At 44.8% G+C, this 23,693-nt stretch overlaps 2 protein-coding genes across 4 annotated transcripts; both read left to right on the forward strand.

Annotated features, from left to right (window-relative positions):
* Window positions 1-712: 712 nt before the first annotated feature.
* Window positions 713-3,994, forward strand: dck (deoxycytidine kinase). Its single transcript, XM_057018790.1, has 7 exons — window positions 713-899; window positions 1,170-1,285; window positions 2,103-2,296; window positions 2,494-2,641; window positions 2,727-2,842; window positions 3,022-3,121; window positions 3,569-3,994. Exons 1-7 carry the CDS (start codon window positions 797-799, stop codon window positions 3,593-3,595), a joined length of 804 nt encoding a protein of 267 aa, XP_056874770.1. The 5' UTR covers window positions 713-796; the 3' UTR covers window positions 3,596-3,994.
* A 145-nt stretch (window positions 3,995-4,139) lies between these two features.
* Window positions 4,140-23,685, forward strand: slc4a4b (solute carrier family 4 member 4b). 3 transcript variants are annotated; one of them, XM_057018786.1, is made up of 27 exons: window positions 4,140-4,448; window positions 7,083-7,156; window positions 8,422-8,589; window positions 11,111-11,243; window positions 12,442-12,602; window positions 12,688-12,867; window positions 13,079-13,174; window positions 13,518-13,594; window positions 13,994-14,151; window positions 14,246-14,333; window positions 15,159-15,313; window positions 15,734-15,865; window positions 15,954-16,128; window positions 16,907-17,040; window positions 17,632-17,894; window positions 18,194-18,246; window positions 18,348-18,533; window positions 18,664-18,777; window positions 19,284-19,445; window positions 19,556-19,734; window positions 19,905-19,977; window positions 20,685-20,753; window positions 20,883-21,056; window positions 21,157-21,321; window positions 21,407-21,500; window positions 21,697-21,774; window positions 21,859-23,685. In XM_057018786.1, exons 1-26 carry the CDS (start codon window positions 4,432-4,434, stop codon window positions 21,738-21,740), a joined length of 3,324 nt encoding a protein of 1,107 aa, XP_056874766.1. In that variant the 5' UTR covers window positions 4,140-4,431; the 3' UTR covers window positions 21,741-21,774; window positions 21,859-23,685. The 3 variants fall into 3 exon arrangements, with proteins under 3 accessions (XP_056874766.1, XP_056874767.1, XP_056874768.1); XM_057018787.1 differs by having other exon boundaries at window positions 21,697-21,770; XM_057018788.1 differs by lacking the exon at window positions 13,079-13,174.
* Window positions 23,686-23,693: the final 8 nt, after the last annotated feature.

Consider the following 23,693-nt stretch of genomic DNA (forward strand, 5'->3'; position numbering starts at 1 on the left):
TTTTTCTTGTAAATATTCATTGGTTGTGTGCGTGTTATATATTTATATAATCCCACGTTTTAGTACATAATAATATATTATAACGGCATCAGATTCATAGAGCTTTATTTACATCCACTCTCGATAAGACAAAGTGTATCCAGTAACAGCTATTAATAAATGCTTTATAGTATATTATAGCAACAAAGTCAAGGCTAAGATAACTTTATTGTCCCACAAGGTGAGAAATTTGATGTTTTCTCTTCACGCAGCAATACACATTCTGCAATCAACATTGTACAACCAGCATACACTATTCTAGTGAAGTAATGCATCGTTACTCGATCTCAACAATCAAGATAAATTGTTTGATATATAAAATTACATATATTATTCTATAACCAAAGCAGATTAACCAAAGTAGAGTTCAGAGGATGGTGATGAGAGGGTAAAACACAAAAAAGTTATATCGGAAATTCAAACTTTTGTCATTAAAGCACTCAATCACACATGTATCCTTTTATCAAGGGGATCAAAGGCGAGGTTTCGTGATTCCGCGCGTATTAGGCCCACAAATGTAACTAATAGCTGTAAATATACTTGTTTTTGAGCTTTCATATTGAGCTCAAACTTTCGTTCGCTTCTTCACAGCCAATCAGCATACGTGACGTCACCGGTGAACGCAGGATCCCGGACCAATCCAGCGCGTGGATGCTGCACCGGAAGTGCGTTTCACTTTCCGATTTCAATTCCCGCCGAACTTGACAGTGGACCAGCTGCAGCCGCTGCGTTTTAAGGACTTTTATCTTGTGAAAATATGTCCATCATACCGAAGAGACGTTGTCTCGACTCGCTGGAGGACTCCATGAATGACTCGATGGAGAAAAGGATCAAGCGGATTTCCATCGAGGGAAATATTGGTATGGATATGTTTCGTAAATTTAAAAATATAAAAAAAAGTGTAAACAGCCTTAACCCAATGCTAACATTGGCGGCAAGCGATGAACTGTGATGAAGTGAATTGTGGAATTCACCTTGCGATCACTCGCTAAATAAACATGGCTAAAAAATAAGTCATAGTAAAATAATTTCTTGATTTCTCTAATAAATAATAAGCAAGCTGCCTCGCTTTTCTTTCTTGGCTGTATATTCTACTCATGCATGATTTATTTTGCGCGTTCTTTGTTTAGCGGCAGGTAAATCGACATTTGTGCGCCTTTTGGAGCAAGAAAGCGCGGACTGGGAGGTAGTACCAGAACCCATCGCCAGGTGGTGCAATGTCCAAACACAAAGCGATGACTTTGAGGTACGTATGAAAGAATAATGATCCAATACACTGTAGAAACTATTACTGATTGACGTAAATTACTTTACATCTGCATGTTTTTATCTCTAACACTGCACTGTGGAAAAAGCCCTTCCCACTCCTCGGGTAGAGGAACATGCTCGGCACATGATAAATTGAGAGTTCCACTTTTATTTAGAGTGCAGCTGCCATCTGTCTATGTATCTGCATTTAGTCACCGGTGACCAGCATACACAGACACAAAGCAACAGATGGTCATGGACACATTACTGAGTCTGTAGCAACTACAGCTGTAACCCCACCCTTATGTTCATTTTCTTCAGGCTCCTCCATAAGATAAAGAAAACCCGATCTTGTTCTTCCAACAGTGTCGTTTTTGTGTAACCCTGTAATTAACATATAGAGGCTGGAGTGCTCAGTGAATCAGTACATTTATAGAAAGTGCCTAGGATATACACTCTACTGCACATTGCTTAGTAGTGTAAAATGATAGTAGCTACTATTGACTGTATGCACAACTGCGGAGTCCAAGCAGAACTGCTGCAACAACTGTTGCGTACAACTCCCAATTAGATCATAATTCATGGAATGCCCAACATTTTAAACCCGTTCACTTGAAACTGGGGCAAAACACGCAAAGAACTGCATCCTGAACGATCATGGCTTTATGTGAGTCAGGAAGGGATCAATAATGATGATGATATTAATAATTTGGGCTGCACATGGAGCTGGAGGGGCAACACATTTATTGATTCCACAGGGGAGGTGTTCAGTGTCACCCTAGTTCTAATTTCAGTTTATCTGCCCCCCGGTCCAGGAGCTGACCACATCTCAGAAGAGTGGGGGAAACGTGTTGAAGATGATGTATGAGAAACCGGAGAGGTGGGCCTACACGTTTCAGACGTACGCCTGCGTCAGCCGCGTGCGCGCTCAGATCCACCTAGCCAACGGGAAGCTGCAAGAGGCTGAGAATCCCGTGCAGTTCTATGAGCGCTCCATCTACAGTGACAGGTATCACCGATCACAGAACTAAATAAGCGATGAATTTTTTTAAATAAATACTGTCGTGATGCTGCTAATAAATTCAAGTCGGCTGTTTCATCCTTCGCGAGTCCATCTCTGCTGTGTTGGCAGTAATGTGGACAGGCAGCTTGTAAAGAGAATGCTGATCCTTTCCTCTTTGTTGTTGGCGTCCACTTGTTTTTCAGGTACATCTTTGCAGCTAATCTCTATGAGAACGAGTGTATGAATGAGACAGAATGGGCCATGTACCAGGACTGGCACAGCTGGCTGCACAGCCAGTTTGGCAAGCACATTGAGCTGGATGGTATCGTCTATCTCAGAGCTTCACCTGAGGTACCCTCCAGCTCTGTTCACCAAAGTGGGATTTTTCTTTTGGTGATGTTTTATCAAGTGAGATACTTTTCACGCCTGTTTACAGAATTGCCTGAAGCGCTTGCGCCTGAGAGGCAGAGAAGAGGAGCAGGACATCCCTCTGGAGTATCTGGAGAAACTCCATTTTAAACATGAGAGCTGGTTGCAGAACAAGACAATGACGTGAGCCTGAAAAGATACTTACAGATCTCACAAGAATAAAGTTTGATCCAGTGTAACTGCCGCCCGGTCCACCCAAAGGAACATTTCCTTCTAAAACAAAGCTTCGTTGTCTGTAATGATGACTTCAAAAAGGAAACTGTCCTGTTGTTGCATCACTGACTCTCCCTTCTGACTCACAGGACAGAGTTTGACTACCTCAACCAGGTGCCGATCCTGACCATCGACGTGAACGAAGACTTTCAAGAGAATAAACTCAAGAGTGCCGGCATGGTTGAAAAGGTCAGGATCTGAGATTAGAACTTAAATTGTGACCTCCCCCCCCCCGTCTTTATCACTGTCGACATACTCATTCGCTCCCCTTTAATCCCTAATGGTGGGATTTTAAGTTCAAACTGTTTTAAAGACACTCAAATATAAAAAGAGTTGAAAGGGACACTGACATTTTATAGAGGCCTTATAAACAGTAAATAAAGCAGGTTCTTAAAGGGACAAATAAAAGGAAGCTTAATGTACAAGAGACACCACAGAATTAATCAAAAAGATCTGAACTGAGGTTCACCAAAATAAAGGCATCAAAACAGGTTGGGGGGGTTTTGGAGTGTGATCTGTCACCGAGACGGGTCACAATGGAAATGAGGCCTGACGGGCTGCTTATGTAGCAGTTTCATATTGACGGTAAATACAGCTGCTTTCTTCAGATCTCTGACCGTTCTGCCTCTGTTTCAGGTGAAAGAGTTCCTGAGCACGCTGTGAAGCTCCCCTGAGGACCGCACGGAAGGAGGGGCTGGGGACCTACACCGCCGGTCCTTTTTAAACATGAATAACTCTTAAGATGTTTTATCTCAATCTTGTATGTATTTATAAAAATGTGTGTAATGTGTCCTGTTTAATGCAGGATGAATTGTTTTACATTAGCAAAGGGTATCAAATGATAACCTGTCCTTTAAGACGCTAAAACTTTACCAACAATTATGGGGGTGATTGGATGGGCTGTCCATGGCAATTAAAATTGTTATTAAAGGAAACGGGTCCAACACTAACCAAAATATTTCTTCCTCATGGCGTGTTGTTGTTTTTTTTTTTTTTAAAGAAAGGCCACAATCTTTGTAAATAGAACAACAGCCTCTAGAATGAAATAAAAGTTTGATTGACGCCGTGTGTGATGGGGATTTCTCACATGCAGATATACAGGATTTATTGCGACACCCGGGTTCTTTCTGACCTCCCCCAGGGTGTCGTCACGCAGGAGGAGGGATGGCACTTTAAATATGGAAAAAAGACACGCTGCGCTCGTAGTCTCCCCACGCACGGAGAGACGTCTGCAGCCTTTTACCATGGTCCCCCATCCGAGCAGCTCCACCACGATATGAGGATCGCTGCTCACGCACAATACTTGAAGAGTAGAGTCGAAGAAGTCCTTCCAGAGAGATAACCGCGGCTCTGACGTTGCTTGATCTACTTTGAGGAGGGGGAGAAAAGCGCGACTGACGAGGAGGCGAAGAGCACAAAGACGAGTTAAAGAGCAACTTTTTGGTGAACAGGACTGTTGATCATCTGTGAAGACGCTCTGAAAAGCCAAGTTTGTCGTCATGAGCAACGAAAAGAAGTGAGTTTGGTGTCTCTTAGCTGCTTCTTGAAGTCTCTTGTCCGATCATCTTGAAAACTTACCTTGCGGCTTGCCGTACATAAACTCATTTCCTGTGTACCATCAGGTGAATTTCAGTCAGACGACTGTCATCCGGTGCCTTTTGGGGGTGTTTTTGTTTGTGTTTTTTGGATGGAATGTGCCACGTTTCTCATGCCCACATGGTTTGTGCGTCAAATCATTGACGGCTTGAAGCCGCGGCTATGTGCGGCAGGTAATCTGGCTTCCAAGAACACGTCACAATCAATTAGGAGAGGTAACAACCCGGGCTTAGTCCTGTCCCGCGTAACTTTGTCAATAAAGCTGTGCGTGTGCGTATGTGTGTGAGCCTCAAATACCATGTGCTGTTTCAGCCCCCCCCCTAAAAGTTTGGGGCCAGTGTGCGCGTCAATATTGCGCAATAACGCGGAGCTCCGGAGCCAAGCTGAGGATTTTCTCGGAAACGCGGAAAACGGGCCAGCCTGCGCGCACTTTTCTGACATCACCAGCTGTTTCAAACATCACCTGCTGTATTTCTCGACCCCCCCCCCCCCCCCCCCCCCCCCCTGCAACAGAAACTTAAAAAAACATCATTGATTGATTCCTCATTCCTGTTGTGACAACCTTCACTGCCATTTTCTTGTTTGACTCTTCCTTGTGGCCCATGCATAGATAATGCGCCCTCTTTTGTGCACCAGTGGGTGACAGTTCAGCAAAACCCGTCCATTTCCTCTTTTAAATGTGTGGGAATCACAGATACAAGCACCAGCTGGCCTGTATTTTTGTAGTTTCTTTTTATAATTCAGTAGCAGATCCCAGGCTATTTGACATCCTAAAGGTCAGTTTTAAGGGTGCTATCACTGTCTAACATTCCTTATCATGCTGTCCTGCATTGATGAACTCGCTGTGAACGTGGCCCAAAGGATTGGCTGCGTCACTCTGAAGAGATCGGGATGATCCCTGACCTCGAGCAGCTGATCCTGGCTCCTCACGCACCGGCGGGTTTATCCAGCCTCACGAGTTCGACGAAACCAGAAAGATCAAGAAGATTCTCTGCATTTCTGATGACACAGTTGAGAAGATGGGCTTTAGCGCTTGGCCTCTGCTACACAGTCACAAGGGCCTCCCTGTCTGAGGCCTTGGTGCGGGCTGATCACGGCTCCCCTCGCTGACCATAGGCGGCAGTAATCCTGCAACACGAGCCCCTTTTGTTCTCCTGTGTGACGTTTCCATGCAGACATACTGTAAACATTCACCAGTGCGTCGGTGTGCCCTGCAGGACAGCTGATTGTTTTGTTTTGGGTTTTTTTAAGACTCTGAACCGCAGAATCTAAATCACAACCATCACTCCCCTTTTCTTTCGCCTAATGTGCGTATGTGGAGTTCTCAAGGACGTTTCAGGCCGTATCAAAGTCCAAGTTCTCTGTCACTTCCTGATGCCGGTGCTTATTTTCCCGCACACCCTGTCCTAGAGGAGTTCAAGCACAACGTAGCGCACAAAGCAATCTGGAGCCAAGTGATAGCTGGACCTTCTCTACGGTGCCCCTGTAGGAACCTGACCCCTCTTAGTTTTGTGACAATTGGCAACAATGAACTTGGTTCCCAGTCTGGCCACTCCTTCAGCTCATGTTTGATCTTGGCACATTACTTGTACTTATCAGTGTCGTTCCTCTATCATTCTCGATGCTAGATATGGTATCCACCAGAGAAATTATGGCGGGGGGGGAAGGACATGTTGTATCTGTGCTGAGGACGATGTTTATGCAGGGCTTTGTATACACTGCTCTGCCTCCTTCTTTGCAAAATTGCGAGTAGATTGGCCATTTGGAGATAAAAGCTATGACCTTCATGTATCTGAAAGCAAATATTTATTTGCAGTAGTTCCACAGAACTTTTATCTGATATTTAATTCAACAGGCCCACGTCTCGTCCCTGGACAGCTTGATTAACCTTAAAGGCACCGATGAATCCCGTTGTCACAAATATCAGGATAGATTGTTTCGACCCGTGTTACGGCTCAGCATCGGTTCGCACTCCCCTGCGCTCGGCATTCCTTTCAGGTTTTCCAGGAAAGTGGAGGTCAGTCCAGGGAACGTACAGTCATGCAGCGCGTGTAGATGTTCTTGTCATCAGTGGGACCAGATAAGACCGTCTTTTGTGTAGCTCTCATGTGATGCACATTCCTCATAGGGATAAAGGGATCTAAGTGCATACATCCTCTCACTGAAGAAAATAATAAGGAAATCTTAAAGCTATCATTTTAAAATGCACAAGGCAAAAACAAAAAGTACTTAAATCATCAACCAGTAGGCAATCGGTGCTGGTTGCTATAGAAATATTTAACTGGTGTTAAACTATATGGTAAATGAAATGCATTTATATTAAAAATTTTCTTTATTTTGGCCAAATAGGGCACCACTTTTTGAATCTCTAGAGGCATAAATGGGCTGGGACGAAAAAAACACCTCAACTGTGGCCCTAATCCTTAATTGTCTCCTTTTAGCTGCCTTTGAGGCAAAATAAACTATTGAAACTTTTCCTTTGCCTTTGTTCGAGCATGCATATTTTGGACAGTAAAGCAAAAACATTATTGTGAGGTTTTTATTTGTCCTGTAGGGTGGAGGACGAGGCTGTCCTGGACAGAGGAGCGGCCTTTGTCAAGCACATCTGCGATGAGGAGGAAGTGGAAGGTGAGCTTGGCGATAAATACTCGGCTGAACTTTCCAAGTGCCCTGGGCACCAAAGTAGCTTCCTTAACCCACTGCGTAAATTCCAACCTTCCTCTACATCTGGGAAGACGTTCTGCAATACTGTGAGGATTCCCAAAAACTAAAGCACGTTAATCAGGTGCTTTGTGCGTCTGCATGGGTGTGTACGCAGCAGAAGGTGCGTCAGATTCCCACGCATGGAAACAAAATTGCCTCTTTGGTTACTTAAAGGAAGTCTGACTGACCACCAGGGTGTCAACGATATAATTTAAAAAACACAGTTTAAAAAGAAAAACATGGTTAAATGGAAAGTTTAGCCTCGTCTTCTGTCCATCTCTGTCTCTCTAATTACTTCCTGGAGACACTAAGTCATCATTTCCTGTACGAGCCGCTGTGTAGGAAGTAGTTGGCAATTACTTGTTGACAGACTGTCTGATTGTATCTCTTCCCGATTGGGACACAGGCGACAAAAAACCACCAGATTCCACCAATGACGTAAATGTTGGATCTTTAAGAACAAGTGAAACTAGAATTACTGGCTGGGGATTATGCATTTCCGTGACGTTTGCAGAACACAAATAATGGAAGCTTAGTAGTATTGGGGTGGCAAATGGAGGAAAATCACATCTTCTTTTTGTTCTATTGAGACTTACCAAAGCCATCCTTGAGACGTGATCCTCGTCCTTTATCACCATCAAAATCTCTGTAAATCCTCAGTCACAATCACGCGATCCATTCGAGGTCACAACATCTGGCCTTTTTGTATTTATATCAGTTTGTCCTTGAGTCTGACTCCCTATAGAAGCTCTAAAGTACTCCAGAGATGCTGCTTCTCTTGATTCCATTTGATCGGAAATCAAAATTCAGGGATTCTAACCAAAATTTTTAAGTTAAACTCGGTGTTCAAAGGGGGTGAAAAGCAGATTTCTTAGGTTTTTTCAGACGGACTGTATCTACGAAAGTCTTAATCAGCTCTTGTAGCATTTCCTCGCCACATCAAACACATCACCATGATATAAACATGCAGCCCAGGACCTTGTAAGGTTGATAAGTGGAGACAGTAACAATAGCCCTCTAATGTATTAAAATCATTTATATGTCTAGTCCTGAAACTGAAGCTAAAGTTAGCCTGTGGCGAGAGAACAAGAAGCTGTTATGTGTTTGAGACTGACGCAGATTGACATTATTCAGGAATTTTGTGACTGTAATACGACGTGTGATCCCTCTGTTATGCTGTGCCATGGCAGGTCACCACACTGTGTACATTGGCGTGCACGTTCCCAAGAGCTTCCACCGGAGGAGGCGCCACAGACGCAAGTCCAGCCACAAGGAGAAGCGGGAACGGGCCGAGCACAGCACGGAGGGATACAAGTCCGACGTAGATGAATCCAACGCAAATATCCTCAAACCTCTGAGTGAGTTAATTTAAACCAGCGCCTGGTGTGTGTACGTGTGTGTATGTGTGTGTAGCAATGGTTGTGGTGCTCTGTGGGTGGGTGTCTTCCAGACAGCCCGTAAATCACAGCTTACAGGATATCAGTGTTTCTTTTGTTGAGGAGGCAAAAGGAGCTGTGAGAGTTGGGTGGAGCGGCTAAAAAAAAAAGTAAAATATCCCTTAACTGAATCATGGGATGGGGAGGATTGAATCACAATCTGGAAAGAAGAGAAACAGGCAAAATAAAGACATTTCACAAGGGATTATGGTCACAATCTTCGAGCCCTCTTCCTGCTGTGAGAGAGCACCAGATGTTGTGCAGCTGAGGGAGGTGACGTTTAGAAATCCATTAATCCCAAGATCATTTTGCACAAGAGGAGGAGTAATCTCAGTCTTGGCATGTAAATCAGGTTTAACCTGAGTGTCGTGCCAGTGAAAGTAAATGTTTTATCTCAGTCTGTTCTTTAACCTCCAGTTGTTGCAATAAAAAAACAGTCACCAAGATCTACAATTATCACAGGGCAGGAATTCAATTTAAAATGGCACAGTTCTGAAAAAGGGCACAATGGGAGCGTTTACTCATCCCAGGCTGCTGGCGGAGGTGAGCATTATGGTGTCCGCCTGGGTTGGAGATGGGAGAGGGCAGGGGTTTGACTCTCAGCAGGGTGACGGCAAAAGTAACGCAAACCAAGAATTATGACATGGCTGAACTGGTAATTACAGCGATATAAAGTCATGTTTACAAGCAGTTAAAGCCTGGAACAGGCAAGAAGACATAGACAAGGCTAAAGCCATACTAATGCCCTTTCAGTATCAGTAGAGTGTATAAATTTAGTGGCCCTATTGTATCAATAAATAATTAATCCAATTATTACAGTAAAGAGTGGGACAAAGTCAAAATGTATATATAGAGCCCATATAAACAGAAAAGTTGACCTTTAGCACTAAAAATAATAATTTGCACACTAAGATAACAAAGGGAGAACAGTATAATGGCAATTAAAAATTGAACAAATAAGCACAATAATATTATTATAGGGGACACCCACATAAACAAAGGCTTAACTTGTCATACAGGATTTAAAAGAAGGGGTTTGAGAAATTACTTTTAAATCTATCTTTAGATAAATGGAGAGGGAATAAGGCCCACGGACATCTGAGGACTGATGTATTTTTCTGATCTTATTAGCAGTGTTTACAAAACTCAACAACCTCAACAAGAGTTTTTCTCTCCACTTGATGCTTTTATTTGCACACATTTGGTTTTAGAATGGTAGCATCTTTCCTGGTTTACAAATCTGAGGGAGCTGGTCTATTAGATCTATAAAGTGCCATAAATGCATTGATTTGATGGCAGCTTTACAGCTTTAGACTACTTTAAGCTTCTGTTGTTGTTGGTATAAACCTAAGGAAATTAGGCATCCAGATTAGAGTGCGTTTCTACACGCTAAATTACTGGGGGCCCTTCAGTCATCTGCTTTTGTAACATTTCAGTGGCGCTCAAATCAAACGTGGCAGCATCTATGTCATCTTTCTTTATCTCCGTGGAAAATCTGAAATCTAAACAGTGTTGCGTGGTTGAACAAGAGGTCAAGAGAATTAGTTGTACATTAAGGCAACAGCAGTCCTCCAACACAACATTCCCTCAAACTAGGAGGTCAAGGTGGGATGGAAGTGTGTGTTCTTGGTGCGCCTCGGGTTCAGGCTGGGACTCCAGACGGCATCATTGACTCAACTCGCAACACACGCACACATGTGGTTTTACAGTCCACACAAAGCCACCCACTTGCTGAATTTTCTGCTGTTTTGCCCTTTGTCCTAATCCCCATAATCCTGTTGATTCTGCGGAGCCATCCACTTAAAAGATGTGTGCAACCACAACAAAGCCGGGGTTTTCATTGATAACACCGCGAACATCCAGCTACGGCGCGCGGCGTCAGCAGTCGTTGGGTTAAAAGTCAAGATTCCTGAAGTCAGCCAAAAGACAACATGAAAAGGCCCTGAGGTCTCGAAGGTCTCAGGTTTCTCTCGCAGACGGTTGGTTGAGGTTGCCATTTTATTTCATTTCCATGTGTACCCTGCAGCTTCACACAGAAAATGTAATTACTCTGGACACAGTAGCAACATGCTATTTTAAAAATCTCCCTCCTAAATCAAGCTTAGCTGTGTTGTGTCGGGATTAGAAGGTTATTCTGCGCAGTTACGTCCTCGAGGTCTCTGCAACCCTGACTAATGCTGTTTGGATGCAGAAAGCTGCACAAATAGCCTCCTGTGACGTAGCACTCTTTCACTGCTTTCTCAGAGGTATTAGCAGGTCTAACTACATCTTACACCTCATCATAAAACAATTATAAAATGGCAAGTTTGTGGGATTCCCTTTGGCTTCTTCCGGAGAAACAAGTTTTGCAGGGAGTGTACAAGTTTCCGGAAACAATTTAATTTAAAAAGTTACAATGGTGCCTTATAGATATTGACCTCCCATTTGCTCCTTTTTGCTGCAGTTTCTCCTGCTGAGAGGATAAGATTCATCCTAGGAGAGGAGGACGATGGCCCCCCGCCGCCTCAGCTCTTCACCGAGCTGGACGAACTGCTGGCTGTGGACGGGCAGGAGATGGAGTGGAAGGAAACAGCCAGGTGAGGCAGTGTCACATGATGAAGATGAAGTTAACTTTACACTAAGGCTAAGGGGCAGCATATTCAGGCACTTCCTGCTCACAGTCATGGTGCAGTCACCGGGACCTAATCCCTTATGAATAGGTGTTTTCTGTGTGTGTTGGGAAATAGGCTGTACTCCAGGGAACTCCCGGTCTGCTCTTATCAGATCCTGATCTGGAGTACCTGCTTTGTGGGAGCAGGAAATGGGAGAGACTCCTAAAATGTTCAGAACAAGGTTTCCGGTGTGTATTTGAAATAATGGTTACAGGGTGGAGAGTTGCTGCGTTCACCTCAGAACAGGTTCAAGTTGGTCCACAAGAAGGCTGTTGGTGCAAAAAAAAAATTGGAATGATTGCTTAGAATCCCAACATGCACCTGAAGATAAGAGCCCAACTCTGATATTGACATTTTAGCTTATAAATGATCACTTTGCATACTTCAGCATGATAAACAGAAGCCGATCCTCCTGTAAACTTTTTGTCATTTTTGTTAGTAAATGCAAAAGAGCATTAAAAAAAGCAAGTGTTCCCAGTATAGTTGATCGTGTAATTGCTCCAGACCGTTTATTCTTTGCAAAACCAGTCTAACGGCGAGAGTGCAGCAAGGGTGACCCAATTAAATATTTTAAAAACAGGGTTCACACAGACACTTTTCCACGCAGCATTTCTTGTCATCCCTTTCCTTTGTTTCAAGGAAAATAGTCCTTTTTAAACTGGCAACTGGTTGAAGGATTAGCAGCCCCTCTCTGGTCACAGGAGAGAGGGCCAGAGCCGCAGGGATACTCTATCTCCAGAGGAAACCCCATCCGGAGGCCTCGGGAGAAAGGCTCTTTGTAATGCTAACATGTGAGCCATTATTGTTAAAAGGAAACCTTCTCCTGGGTGAAGCAGTTCCTTCATGTGTGTGTCCTGCAAACAAGAGAATGTCTCTTTTCCAAGCACCTGAAGAATCCCTTATTTTCATTGCAACGCTGTCCTGCATCCCTTTTTTCACACCCTGTGGACTGTGACTTATTCAAAATAGCGAGGCCTGATCTGTAAAGAACGGAAGACTTATGTTGTCTCTCTGTTTGCAGCCCATATTAGTTCCTAAATGTACTGTCAGACCACTCAGGCGGTAACCTGCTTTTTTAAAACGAATGAAAGCGCAGCAGATCAAATGATTCGATAATTTCCAGATGGATCAAGTTCGAGGAGAAGGTGGAGAAGGGTGGCGAGCGCTGGAGCAAGCCTCACGTGGCCACGCTGTCGTTGCACAGCTTGATGGAGCTTAAAATGTGCATCGAGAAGGGTACCATCATGCTGGACCTGGAGGCCACCACGCTACCGCAGGTCGTTGGTGAGTGGGTCAGAACTCCAGAACATTTTTCCCTTAACGCCAGGCGACTCTCCTGAGCGACTCCCTCCCTCCTTCCCTCCCACAGAGACCATCATCGACAGCCACGTCGAGAGCGGGCAGTTGAAAGCCGACCTGAAGGAGAAGGTCATGTACACGCTGTTGCGGAAGCATCGCCACCAAACCAAGAAGTCCAACCTGCGCTCCCTCGCCGACATCGGCAAGAGCGTGTCCAGCGCGAGTCGACTGTTCTCCAACCAAGAGAATGGTAACGTGTCACACTATACGCACTCCTCGGTTCAACCAGTTCACCTTCATTCTGACTATTTCTGTCATGAATTTCTTCCACTAACATCTGCTGTAAATTCTTTCACTGGGAAAAAAAACTGTTCCTCACTTCCCCCCCTCTTTTTCCTCCCTGTTTCTTTACTTTTCCTTCTCTTTGGGCCTCTGACGTCCTCCATCTGGGACCTTTAAAGCGCGTAGCCCCCTAGAGCAGCCCGTGCCTTTTTTAACCCCTCAAGACTCAGAGGAACCATGTGAGGTCACGAGAAGCTCCAGCACGGGACACCTCTGTGAGTGAGGTCGCGGCTACTGAAAGCCGCTTTGTCGCAACCCGCGTGTAAATTTAGCGGCATGGAAATTCTGCAATATGAAAAGCAGCTGGAGTCAGCGGCTCACACAAACGCGTGGAGGTTGGCGCAAGCTCGCAGAACGTAAAGACAGAAATATGCAAAGTATCTGGCAGTTCTGAATGAGGAACCATCTGGCCTCAGTGCATAAACCTTGTAGCGATATCCTGTTTTCTGTTTACGTGCTCTGTACGCCTCCTTTATTTTTCACCCCGCCTCTTTTCACACTGACCTCTGCTGTGTTTTTTTTCTTTTAAGTTCTCACGCTATCCCAACTTTTCTGCAGGTAGCCCAACCACCGCCCACCGGAACCTCACCTCCAACAGCCTGGGTGACTTTTCTGACAAACCAGAGAAAGATCAGGTAATGCGTTCGAAGCGTTTTCCATTCGCATCGGGCGCTACAAAAAAGAGCCCATGTTTAGTTGCCGCGCTTCTGTCGTCCACACGCGACGTTTCTCTCGCTCCCGCGCCTCACCATTGAGGAAGCGTCAGTAATCTGGTCATGGAGAGAAGCTCGCTGGAGCAGTTCAACTGTGAAAGCTGGAATTGCTCCACCAGACAGAATGTTCGGGCCTTTTCACATGAAAACGGATGTTGGCTAATCATTTTTCTGCGTGGTGCATTTATGGCATCTGGACAATCTGATGCAATTTCTGAGATTGATGGTTATGCAATGGCGCAAGTGGCGCAAGGCTAATAAATTCATGCACTAGTTGGGTTTGATGTAGATGCTTTGACTGTGTTTTCTCTGTCCTGGCAGCTGAAGAATAAATTCATGAAAAAGCTGCCACGAGATGCAGAGGCCTCAAACGTCCTGGTCGGCGAGGTCGACTTCCTGGAGAACCCCTTTGTGGCGTTTGTGCGTCTGCAGCAGGCGGTCATGTTGGGGGCTCTGACTGAGGTTCCCGTGCCAACGAGGTAAGAAGGGCGACAATTCGGAGTCACCCATCCGAGAACGGTGGCATCAGCAAGGTGAACCTTGTGGTGAACTGGCTTTGTCGCTGTTCTGTAGATTCCTCTTTATCCTGCTGGGGCCGAAGGGGAAAGCTAAGTCCTATCATGAAATCGGAAGAGCCATCGCCACCCTGATGTCAGACGAGGTACGGCGGGATATTCTTAATCCGTTGTGTAGTGAACGCTCGACTCCCAGCCTTGGTCGTGCCCCGGACGAGGCTAGCTACTGAAAAACTAACCTCAACCTGGATCCTGAGATCGTTTAAAACTCTTTGGCTTCGAGTGCACAATATTGATATTTATTTAACTAGGATGGAAACAACTATCACAGGGGCTTATCTATACATATAATAGTCTTCTGTTTCCTCATTTATTTTTTAAAGTCCTCCTCCAGCACGCGTGCTTCTGCTAAATCTCTCTTCTCATTTTTGGAGTGAATCATCGCGGCGGTTTGCTTGGACAGGCCCGTCGGCAGCGACAAACATCTGTCTTATTCACGTTAAGCTATGTTGATGTTTTCGGAGGCCCATTCGCCCCGAGGTTAGCAGAATAAATCCAAAAAGGCAAACATTTTATCCCAGCCGCCTGCCGTTGTATCCGTTATGCTCTCTCCAGTCCTTTCCGTCCCTCCGCTTCCTCTGATTTAACATCTCCGCAGTGCCGGGGGGAACGCGACTCCCGGGTGCTGTTTCCCACAGGCAGTAGCTCTTTGCGATCTGTCACGTGTGTCAACACATCAGGACAGGAAGCATTTTTCCAGGATTTCCTTGGGTTAAAATTTAACCCCTCGGCCTTCATGTGACAGCTGTCTCTTGAGTTCACACAGTGTTTGTGTTTTTGAGTCATCGGCCCCATGATGCAATGTCAGACCTGACCCTCTTTCCCAATAGGTCGCCTCACCATGTCATCAGTTCTCCATCCACGCTAAGTGGATTCGCAGACTCACATAATTGCTTGTTTTTCCCCGGTAGGTCTTCCATGATATTGCCTACAAAGCCAAGAACAGACAGGACCTGCTGGCGGGCATTGAAGAGTTCCTGGATGAGGTCATCGTCCTCCCCCCTGGAGAATGGGACCCTGACATCAGGATAGAGCCGCCCAAGTCGCTGCCGTCCTCAGACAAGAGGTCTGCTCGCATCCACGACCCTTTCCAAATGAATGTATCGAGTGTGTAACACGAAACCAGAGCAGAAATGGGTCACCGGAAACAGAACATCCACTTCATTCATCCGTCTCTGTTCTACCACCACATTCCTACATTTGTAGAACATTTCCAGAGCGTCTCTAATTTCAGAAAACACAAATTTGCCCTTCAGCTACTTAATCTACAGAGTTAAGAGTTAAAGGCCTTGTGATTTGCTCAGCAATGACTGTTAATGCCACCATCAAGAGGTTAAATTGAATGGCAAACGGCTCCTGAGGCTGCTTCATGGACCATGCTTGCTCTCCAAATCACGTGATCTCTATTAACCAAACCTTTTATTGTGTCCTAATGCGAGTGCGGAACTAAAGTCTCCTTGGGTTTTTTTAAAAAAAAATTTTAAAGGAAGAACATGTACGCTGGAGTGGAGGCGCCACAGATGAATGGCGACACACAACACGACGCGGGACACGGTGCAGCGGGGGGAGGGGGCGGCGGCGGGCACCAGGTTGGAGAGGAGCTTCAGCACACTGGGAAGTAAGTAGGATTTCATTTGAAGGGGCGCTAATATTTAATATTAGGTCAGAATATTGGCCCTCTAACTCTAATGGTTTTGGCCTTGAAGGTTCTGCGGCGGGCTCGTCCTTGACGTCAAGCGGAAGCTGCCGTTTTTTGCCAGCGACTTCTACGACGCGCTCCACATCCAAGCTCTCTCCACCATCCTGTTCATCTACCTTGGCACGGTCACCAACGCCATCACCTTTGGAGGCTTACTCGGGGACGCCACGGAAAACATGCAGGTATTAACCCCCTTTTCACACGTCCATGCATAACTTCCACAAATGTGTGAAAGCAGCTCAGCAAAAGCTGCGAAGCTGCTGATAGCTGCCCCCCCAGTGCCGAGATTGCTGTCGCTTCAGCTGATAAGCCATGCTAATTTAAAGCTCAAAGGCTCATACCTGATCCTCCTGTTAGCGACGCACATGCTGTGAACAGGCTCCTCATGGATCAGTTGTATAATTGAGCTGCATTGACACACATCTATGTCTGCACCACGGATGGCCGAGCGCCCCGCCGTCCCCCTCGACAGTCCTTTCCTGGGGTCTTTCCTCTGGCAAGAAGATGCGAACCTGCAGAGTAAGTCGGCCTTGGTGGATTTGCCCGGGCTGTAAATAACCACAGATCCAGATTACTCAGCCACTGTGGCCTCGCCGTGCTGCCCCAACCCTCCAGCCGACACCTCAATCCTCAACGCTTTTCCAGGAGAGGGAATCCCTGACCTCATTTGTCCTTTCTCAGCACGTGTCCAAAATAGACTACAGCTGCCTATTTTTAAATCTTCTGCCCTCACATTGTTATAAATACATCTTTTCACTTTGTTCAATGGCTTGTTTGGCTTCCATTGTTTGTAATTTGCAAAGAAAACCTGTTGAATGAAATGTACAGAACATCCCTCATGTGTGGGTGAGAAAATGAGCCCAATTCTGTTTAAAATGACCCAACTTTGGAGCACTCCTTGTCCCGAGGGGCCGGGCCTGAGTTGACTGACGACGTGTTCGCCTTATCTCTGTGTTGCAGGGAGTGCTGGAAAGCTTCGTGGGCACGGCTCTGACGGGGGCAGTGTTCTGCCTGCTCGCCGGGCAGCCGCTGACCATTCTCAGCAGCACGGGCCCGGTTCTCGTCTTCGAAAGGCTTCTCTTTAATTTTAGCAAGTGAGTAGTTTTGGGTCCAAGTTCAACAGGCGTTTTTAGCAACAAGAAGTCTAAAGTTTAAAGTGTTTGTGTGTTTAATGGTCCTCATATTGTAGGTAAATCCGCGTGGAGAATCGGTTTGTAGGGTTGCTTCGAGGTTAATGACTGTAAATTTCTTGCTTAGTTTCCAGAAAGCACAAAATTGGCATCATTTTAGAGTAACTACTGCTATTTATGAAGCCAGGTGGTTTGTGGCATCTCTAATTTTCCAATACTGGATCAACTTTTTCTATGATCTTGTGCTCACACACACACACACACACACACACACACACATACATTCAGTCTCTTCTAGCATTACCAAATGCTATGCTGATGGTGTTCCGTCATTAATTATTCACCCTCATTTAATTTTACACTGAGTTGGAGACGGTTGTGGTGTTCTTGATCATGTCAAAGTCTCAAGTTCGTCGCTTTGGGACGAGCAGCTCAGTTTCCACTGTAAAGAACTGTCAAATCGCGACTTTCAACAGCCTACAAACTAAAGCGGCAGGTATTTGAAGCACTCACAATTGCCTGAAATTCCACTGCACCTCTCTCACCTCTCCTCAGAGACAACGGGTTCGACTACCTCGAGTTCCGGCTGTGGATCGGCCTGTGGTCGGGCTTGTTCTGCCTGGTGCTCGTCGCCACGGACGCCAGCTTCCTGGTGCAGTACTTCACGCGCTTCACAGAAGAGGGCTTCTCCGCTCTCATCAGCTTTATCTTCATCTACGACGCTTTCAAAAAGATGATAAAGCTGGGCCATAAGAATCCCATAAACACCCAGTACGACCCCAACCTCGTCACTCACTACGACTGCCACTGCATGCCTGGTACGTAAGGACGAAGCTAGGCTCTATGTACCGCAGAGACTACGTTTTGTGGTTACGTTTATTCAGGTGTTCACTACAGTTTTAAACTTATTCTGGCTGTGTTTACTGTGGGATAACAAATGATCCCCTGCGTGGTCGCCTGTAGATAATGATGTTTGCTTTCTCCGTCCCGTCGGCTTCTGCGTTGCAAACGAGCAACCTGAGCTGCAGATCAAAACGATGCTGACGCAAATGCGACGTGGTGAGCGTGAACCTGCAACAAATTCCCTTTTTAGTGACCGACTGTTTTTCTGTTATAGGCAACTCCTCATTACTCTCCGATCTCCCTCCCTGGGAAAACAGCACAGATGTGGTACGTTGTTGTTGTTGTTGTTTTTTTTGGGCGATTATGTATTTATTGTAGTTGGAGTGAGAAAGTGTGTTAAATGGCATTTATTGTCATTGTTTCTGCAGTCGGAGAATGCCACCTGGGCTACTCTGTCCAGGGATCAGTGTCTCAAGTATGGGGGGGCTCTGGTGGGAGACGCCTGTGGTTTTGTGCCTGACATCACCCTGATGTCCTTCATTTTGTTCTTTGGAACTTACGCCTGCTCCATGGCTCTGAAGCAGTTCAAGACGAGCCGATTCTTCCCCACAACGGTGAGTGGCGACCCCCTTGGTGGCGTCGGGTGGCGTTTACATGCAGTTTTGCTCTTGGGACACCTACATTCTCAGGTAGAAATCAATTTGGATGGAAAGAAAATGGGCTAAACAATGTCCTCCTTTCCAGGTGAGGAAGCTGATCAGCGACTTTGCCATCATCTTGACCATTTTGGTCTTCTGTGGCGTGGATGCCTTGGTCGGTGTGAACACTCCGAAGCTCATTGTGCCAAGTGAATTCAAGGTACCTTTTAACAAAAAGTAGCTGAGCAGCAGCAAGCCTGCAGGTGCAGAAACCCACGATTAAGGCTACGAGTTTCTGTCTGAGTGCAAAAGCTCTTTCAATTCCAGTATAATTCCATCTTTGTGCTGAGTAAATGACTCGCATGACCTTAAAAAAAAAAAAAAAAAAGAGTCCCAAGGATGTTTTCAGGTTCCTCTGTTGCACAGCATAAGGGTAAAGACCGGGTAGATGAGCAGGTAGCAGGCATCAAATAACAACTTGATTTTAGGTGATTTGAGAACAGAGACCCTCATAGTTCACCGTATAGAGCTGACTCTGTTTGGCCACACACAGAGATGTCTTGTGTTTTAAATCAGGGATTAGGACAGGTAACCATCCACCAGTCAGTTCAGGCTCTGCTGAGACTTCCTGGGAGGTTCCAAATTAGTTGCTTTTTTGCCCTCCATTTGTTCAGGTTACGGGGCCAAACTAACTCTTTCTGATATATTTCTGTATTTCTTTGTTAGCCTACAAGTCCACATAGGGGCTGGTTCGTCCCACCTTTTGGTGGGAACCCCTGGTGGGTTTACCTGGCTGCTGCACTTCCTGCACTCCTGGTCACCATTCTGATATTTATGGATCAGCAAATCACTGCGGTGATTGTCAACAGGAAGGAGCACAAACTCAAGGTACATACACTGTAGAAATGACCCATTATGAAAAGGCACACACTCATATTTATAAGCAGCTTTTACTTCAGTGTGAGAACTTCACTTTTCCTTCCTTTTCTCTTCCTCAGAAAGGGGCAGGCTATCACTTGGACCTTTTCTGGGTGGCCATCCTCATGATTATCTGCTCTTTCATGGGCCTTCCCTGGTACGTGGCTGCTACTGTCATCTCCATTGCCCACATCGACTCACTGAAGATGGAGACGCAGACGTCGGCACCCGGAGAGCAGCCTAAATTCCTTGGTGTGAGGTAAACAGAGTTTTCCGACCTCACTGGGGGAAATATGATTGCTGTTTTTGCTATTTGCAATTTAATAAAGACACAGCTGATGGAGTGTTAGACCCCAGTTGGTTTAAATAAATCCTTCAAATAACTCAATGGTGCATTGATTAATGTCATATATATTCCTGTTTTTCCAGGGAACAAAGAGTCACTGGAATTTTTGTTTTCATACTGACGGGACTCTCTGTCTTCATGGCCCCCATCTTAAAGGTATTTCACGAGCTTATTAATTCTTCCGTGAAAGTAAGGATTACTGTCTGCTGCCCTTAAGACAAACTCCTGTCGCCCCTTAAATTTGAGATAATTTCACATCTTGCGTTTATCCGATTAGGAGCTTCAATAATTGAAGTAATGGGATGTAGAACAGGCTTGCTCAGGCTTGCTCCAATTGCAGCTGAGTGCCTTCTCATGTTTCCATTCCCACATCGAGTTGCCAAAACGGGAGAAAATTCCAGTGAGAACGTTGGCGTTGCTATGGCTCCCCCGTGTGGCCATTTTAAGTACTGCGTAACACTTGATATTCTGATGCATTTAAAGTTCTATACTTTCGATTTTTCTTCTTAACTATAGCATCAAGATTGTTTAAAAAAAAAGAAAAAAAAAAAAAGAATGTGAGTTTATATGTTTTGGCTTCCACTCCAGCTCACAGTAAAATCACTCTAAAATCCCTTTTACTCACCAGGGGCCTAAAGACACTCTTGTGGCAGCCAAGCAACTGGCGACTAAAATAACATTCCTGGGAAAGCCTCTTGTGGGCTATTTATAAACTAAGTAATGGAACTAAAAATAAACATTGTCATCACCTGCAGCGTGATAGAAGGACCGACTTGAATTTTCTTGAGTTAGGATTGAATTTACTCTAAAATCATGTTAATCCAGTCTGGTGTGTGACGCTTATGTTACCTGCCATCCCACAGTTCATTCCTATGCCTGTCCTCTATGGCGTGTTCCTCTACATGGGTGTGGCTTCACTCAATGGAGTTCAGGTGAGTTTGACCTTGAATTGACTCGCAGCTTTGCACGATTTTTAAATAATTCTGTATATCTTAATCATCCCGAGTTACTTTTGATTCCTTTTTATTGCTAAAAAAATTGCCCACCTTGTGTTTTTTCAGTTTATGGACCGTCTGAAGCTGCTCCTGATGCCAGCCAAACACCAGCCTGACCTGATCTACCTGCGGCACGTCCCCCAGAGACGTATCCACCTCTTCACCTTTATCCAGGGCCTGTGTTTGGCTCTCCTGTGGATCCTCAAGTCCACAGTGGCTGCCATCATCTTCCCCGTTATGGTGAGCAACCAGCGCTCCCCGTGAAACAGACTGGTAGAGAGGCTCATCAGGGTGTGAAAGCTGAACCGAAACCTTCCTTTTTTCGCTTTCTTTTCTCCAGATTTTGGCGTTGGTTGCCGTACGTAAGGCGATGGACTACTTGTTCTCCCAACATGACCTCAGCTACCTGGACGACGTCATCCCTGAGAAGGACAAGAAGAAGAAGGAGGATGAGAAGAAAAAGAAACAGAAGAAGAAGGGAAGCATCGACAGCGAGATTGACTTTGTGAGTGCGCTGTCATCTTGAACTGTTTTTGCTAGATAAATGTCAGAAAACCCCGTGTAAATGTTCTCCTTCCGTCCTCCCACAGTCCGACTATCCCTACCATGAAAATATCCCCACTATAAAAATCTCTATGGATATGATGGAGCAGGAACCCATGTTGGGGGATAAATGTTTGCATAGTGAGTACAAGCCGTCGCTCTCAACGGCCGCTCTGATTTGCCTCCTGAAGGCTTCTCGCCTCCCCGCATCTGCTTTAACCCCAGCACGCTCTTTCAGCGCGTGTTCAGCATCCTGCAGCTCAGGCAGCTTGGCGGCGCTCCCTCTTTTCCCCGGTGGGAAGCGTGTCCCTAACTGTTTTGCTTTCTCCCCCTCCAGGAGATGACTCGCAGACTTTCCTTAATGCCCATTCGCCGTGCTGAATACTACTTCAGGTCTTCCACCTCAGCGGAGTGAGTGAGTACCCGCTAGCGTTGGTACGATGCGCTTCGCTCTCCGCGTACTCGCAGTAACGCCTCCTGATCTTTTGTCCCCTTTCAGCCGCGACAAACAGTCTTACTAACAGGTTTCACCTCGGGTTTCTTCCGGAAGGAGTCTGAAACAGACCTGTGATTGAATCTTCCAAAGATGTACAGCGCCTGGGAAACCTGTCGTTAGGATACCGGCCACACTTTTGTAATTAAAAGCTTCTTTTTTTTTATCCCTCCTGTGGGGGCTAAAACCACAGTTGCTGGAGGTATTTGTCTTAATGTTGAAAAGTGGGGCAGTACTGCTAATGAGTTTGAGCTATGCACGCGGAGCAGGACGGGTTAATCAAGTCATCTCTATGCAAGTGGGCAATATCATTTAAATTTAAATGTTAATAATTCATCAAAGTATTTTGTTATTGAAACTATCGTAGATTTTACTATGCTATTTTCAATAAACTTGAATTCTGAGCTTTTCCTTTGGGGGGACTTTTAAGATATGATTTGTGGAATTTTAATTTCATAATTATTAGGATCTTTAGCTCAAAACCCTCCATCTGGAGGTGAGAATGTGGGCGTAAGGAAATGCAGAACCTCCTTTTTTTTTAAATATTTGGTGAACAAATGTGATATGAAAGGTCATCTTTACACCACCATGATGCTATTTTATGGCCATATTTGTTATTGATGATGATTGGCTGTCTGATGGTTAAAATGCAAATGGCAGCAATCCATATCGCTGAGTCACCATTTTTGCTATTTTTGTTCTTCTTTTTCCCATTTTCTGTTTTTATTACAGGTTATTGTACCCTGTTAAAAGCTTTACTGATTGTTTCTCTCTAAATCTGAAGCATTTTCTCCACTGACTGACCATTTTCTCTGTTAGCTGGATCTATAGACACCTGTAAGTAGCTCTACCTCTCATTTTCCTGTAGGTGCCAGGTAATGTATATTAAGCAGTGGTGGAAATATTTATACTAAAAGAGTATATTAAATAAAACTGGCACTTCAGATATGTCCGGACTGTCACTTGCGTTCCGTTTTGCGCAGTGACGGGCTAATTCAATATGTTTTGCTTAAGTGAAACCAAATCAGTTGAGCTACAAATTTGAAGACCCCACCTTTAATCAAAGAGTTATATATTTTTACTAAAATGATGGAAACGAGCTGTAATCATGTGAACTTCCTTCCGGAACTGAACACTCCAAAGGGCACATTACATCGGTTTCCTTTTAAGATGTGATCATATTTAAAGATCTTGAATATTCATTCTGTTTTTTTTTTTTGTTTGGTTTTTTTTTTGTAAATCATCTACTGATATTGTGGTGATTTTGTTTAAATTATTCATCTCAGCGTGCTGACACCCTGTCTCACTTTGTATTATGCAGAATGTGGCAATATCACCTGTACTGATTCCATTCATGGACAGTTTGAGGAGCAAAATCTTGTTTTTGCATTATTTGAAGGCTTGATCGTGCTAATTGAAGTATACACTGTGATCTGACTCGGTCCGTTTTACACGGATGTATCATCAGTTGGTGAAAAAGCACAGTCATATCATCAGTTGGTGAAAAAGCACATATATTCCTTGAAGAAATAAGGGCTGACATGCTTCTGAAATGTGAAGCACAAGACTGTTAGTGCTGTTTTGGTCCAAAATCCAAAACTCTGTCTTCCACTTTGTTTCACTGATCTGTATATCTGGACTTTTGAATTCTAATCCTTCGGTATCTTTGTTTGTTTTTTTTTTCATGTGATTTATGAAGAGTTTTATACAAGCGTTGTGTACGGAATAACCCTAGCTGATTTAGAGGGAAGCGGATATCAGTATGGATCTTTTTTTTATTTCATGGAACAGTATTTCAAATAATGGCAATTAAAAGTTCAAATGATTCTTGAAGCCGTGTG

This window comes from Takifugu flavidus, chromosome 20 (genome assembly GCF_003711565.1).
Source record: "Takifugu flavidus isolate HTHZ2018 chromosome 20, ASM371156v2, whole genome shotgun sequence".
Taxonomy (NCBI): Eukaryota; Metazoa; Chordata; class Actinopteri; order Tetraodontiformes; family Tetraodontidae; genus Takifugu; species Takifugu flavidus.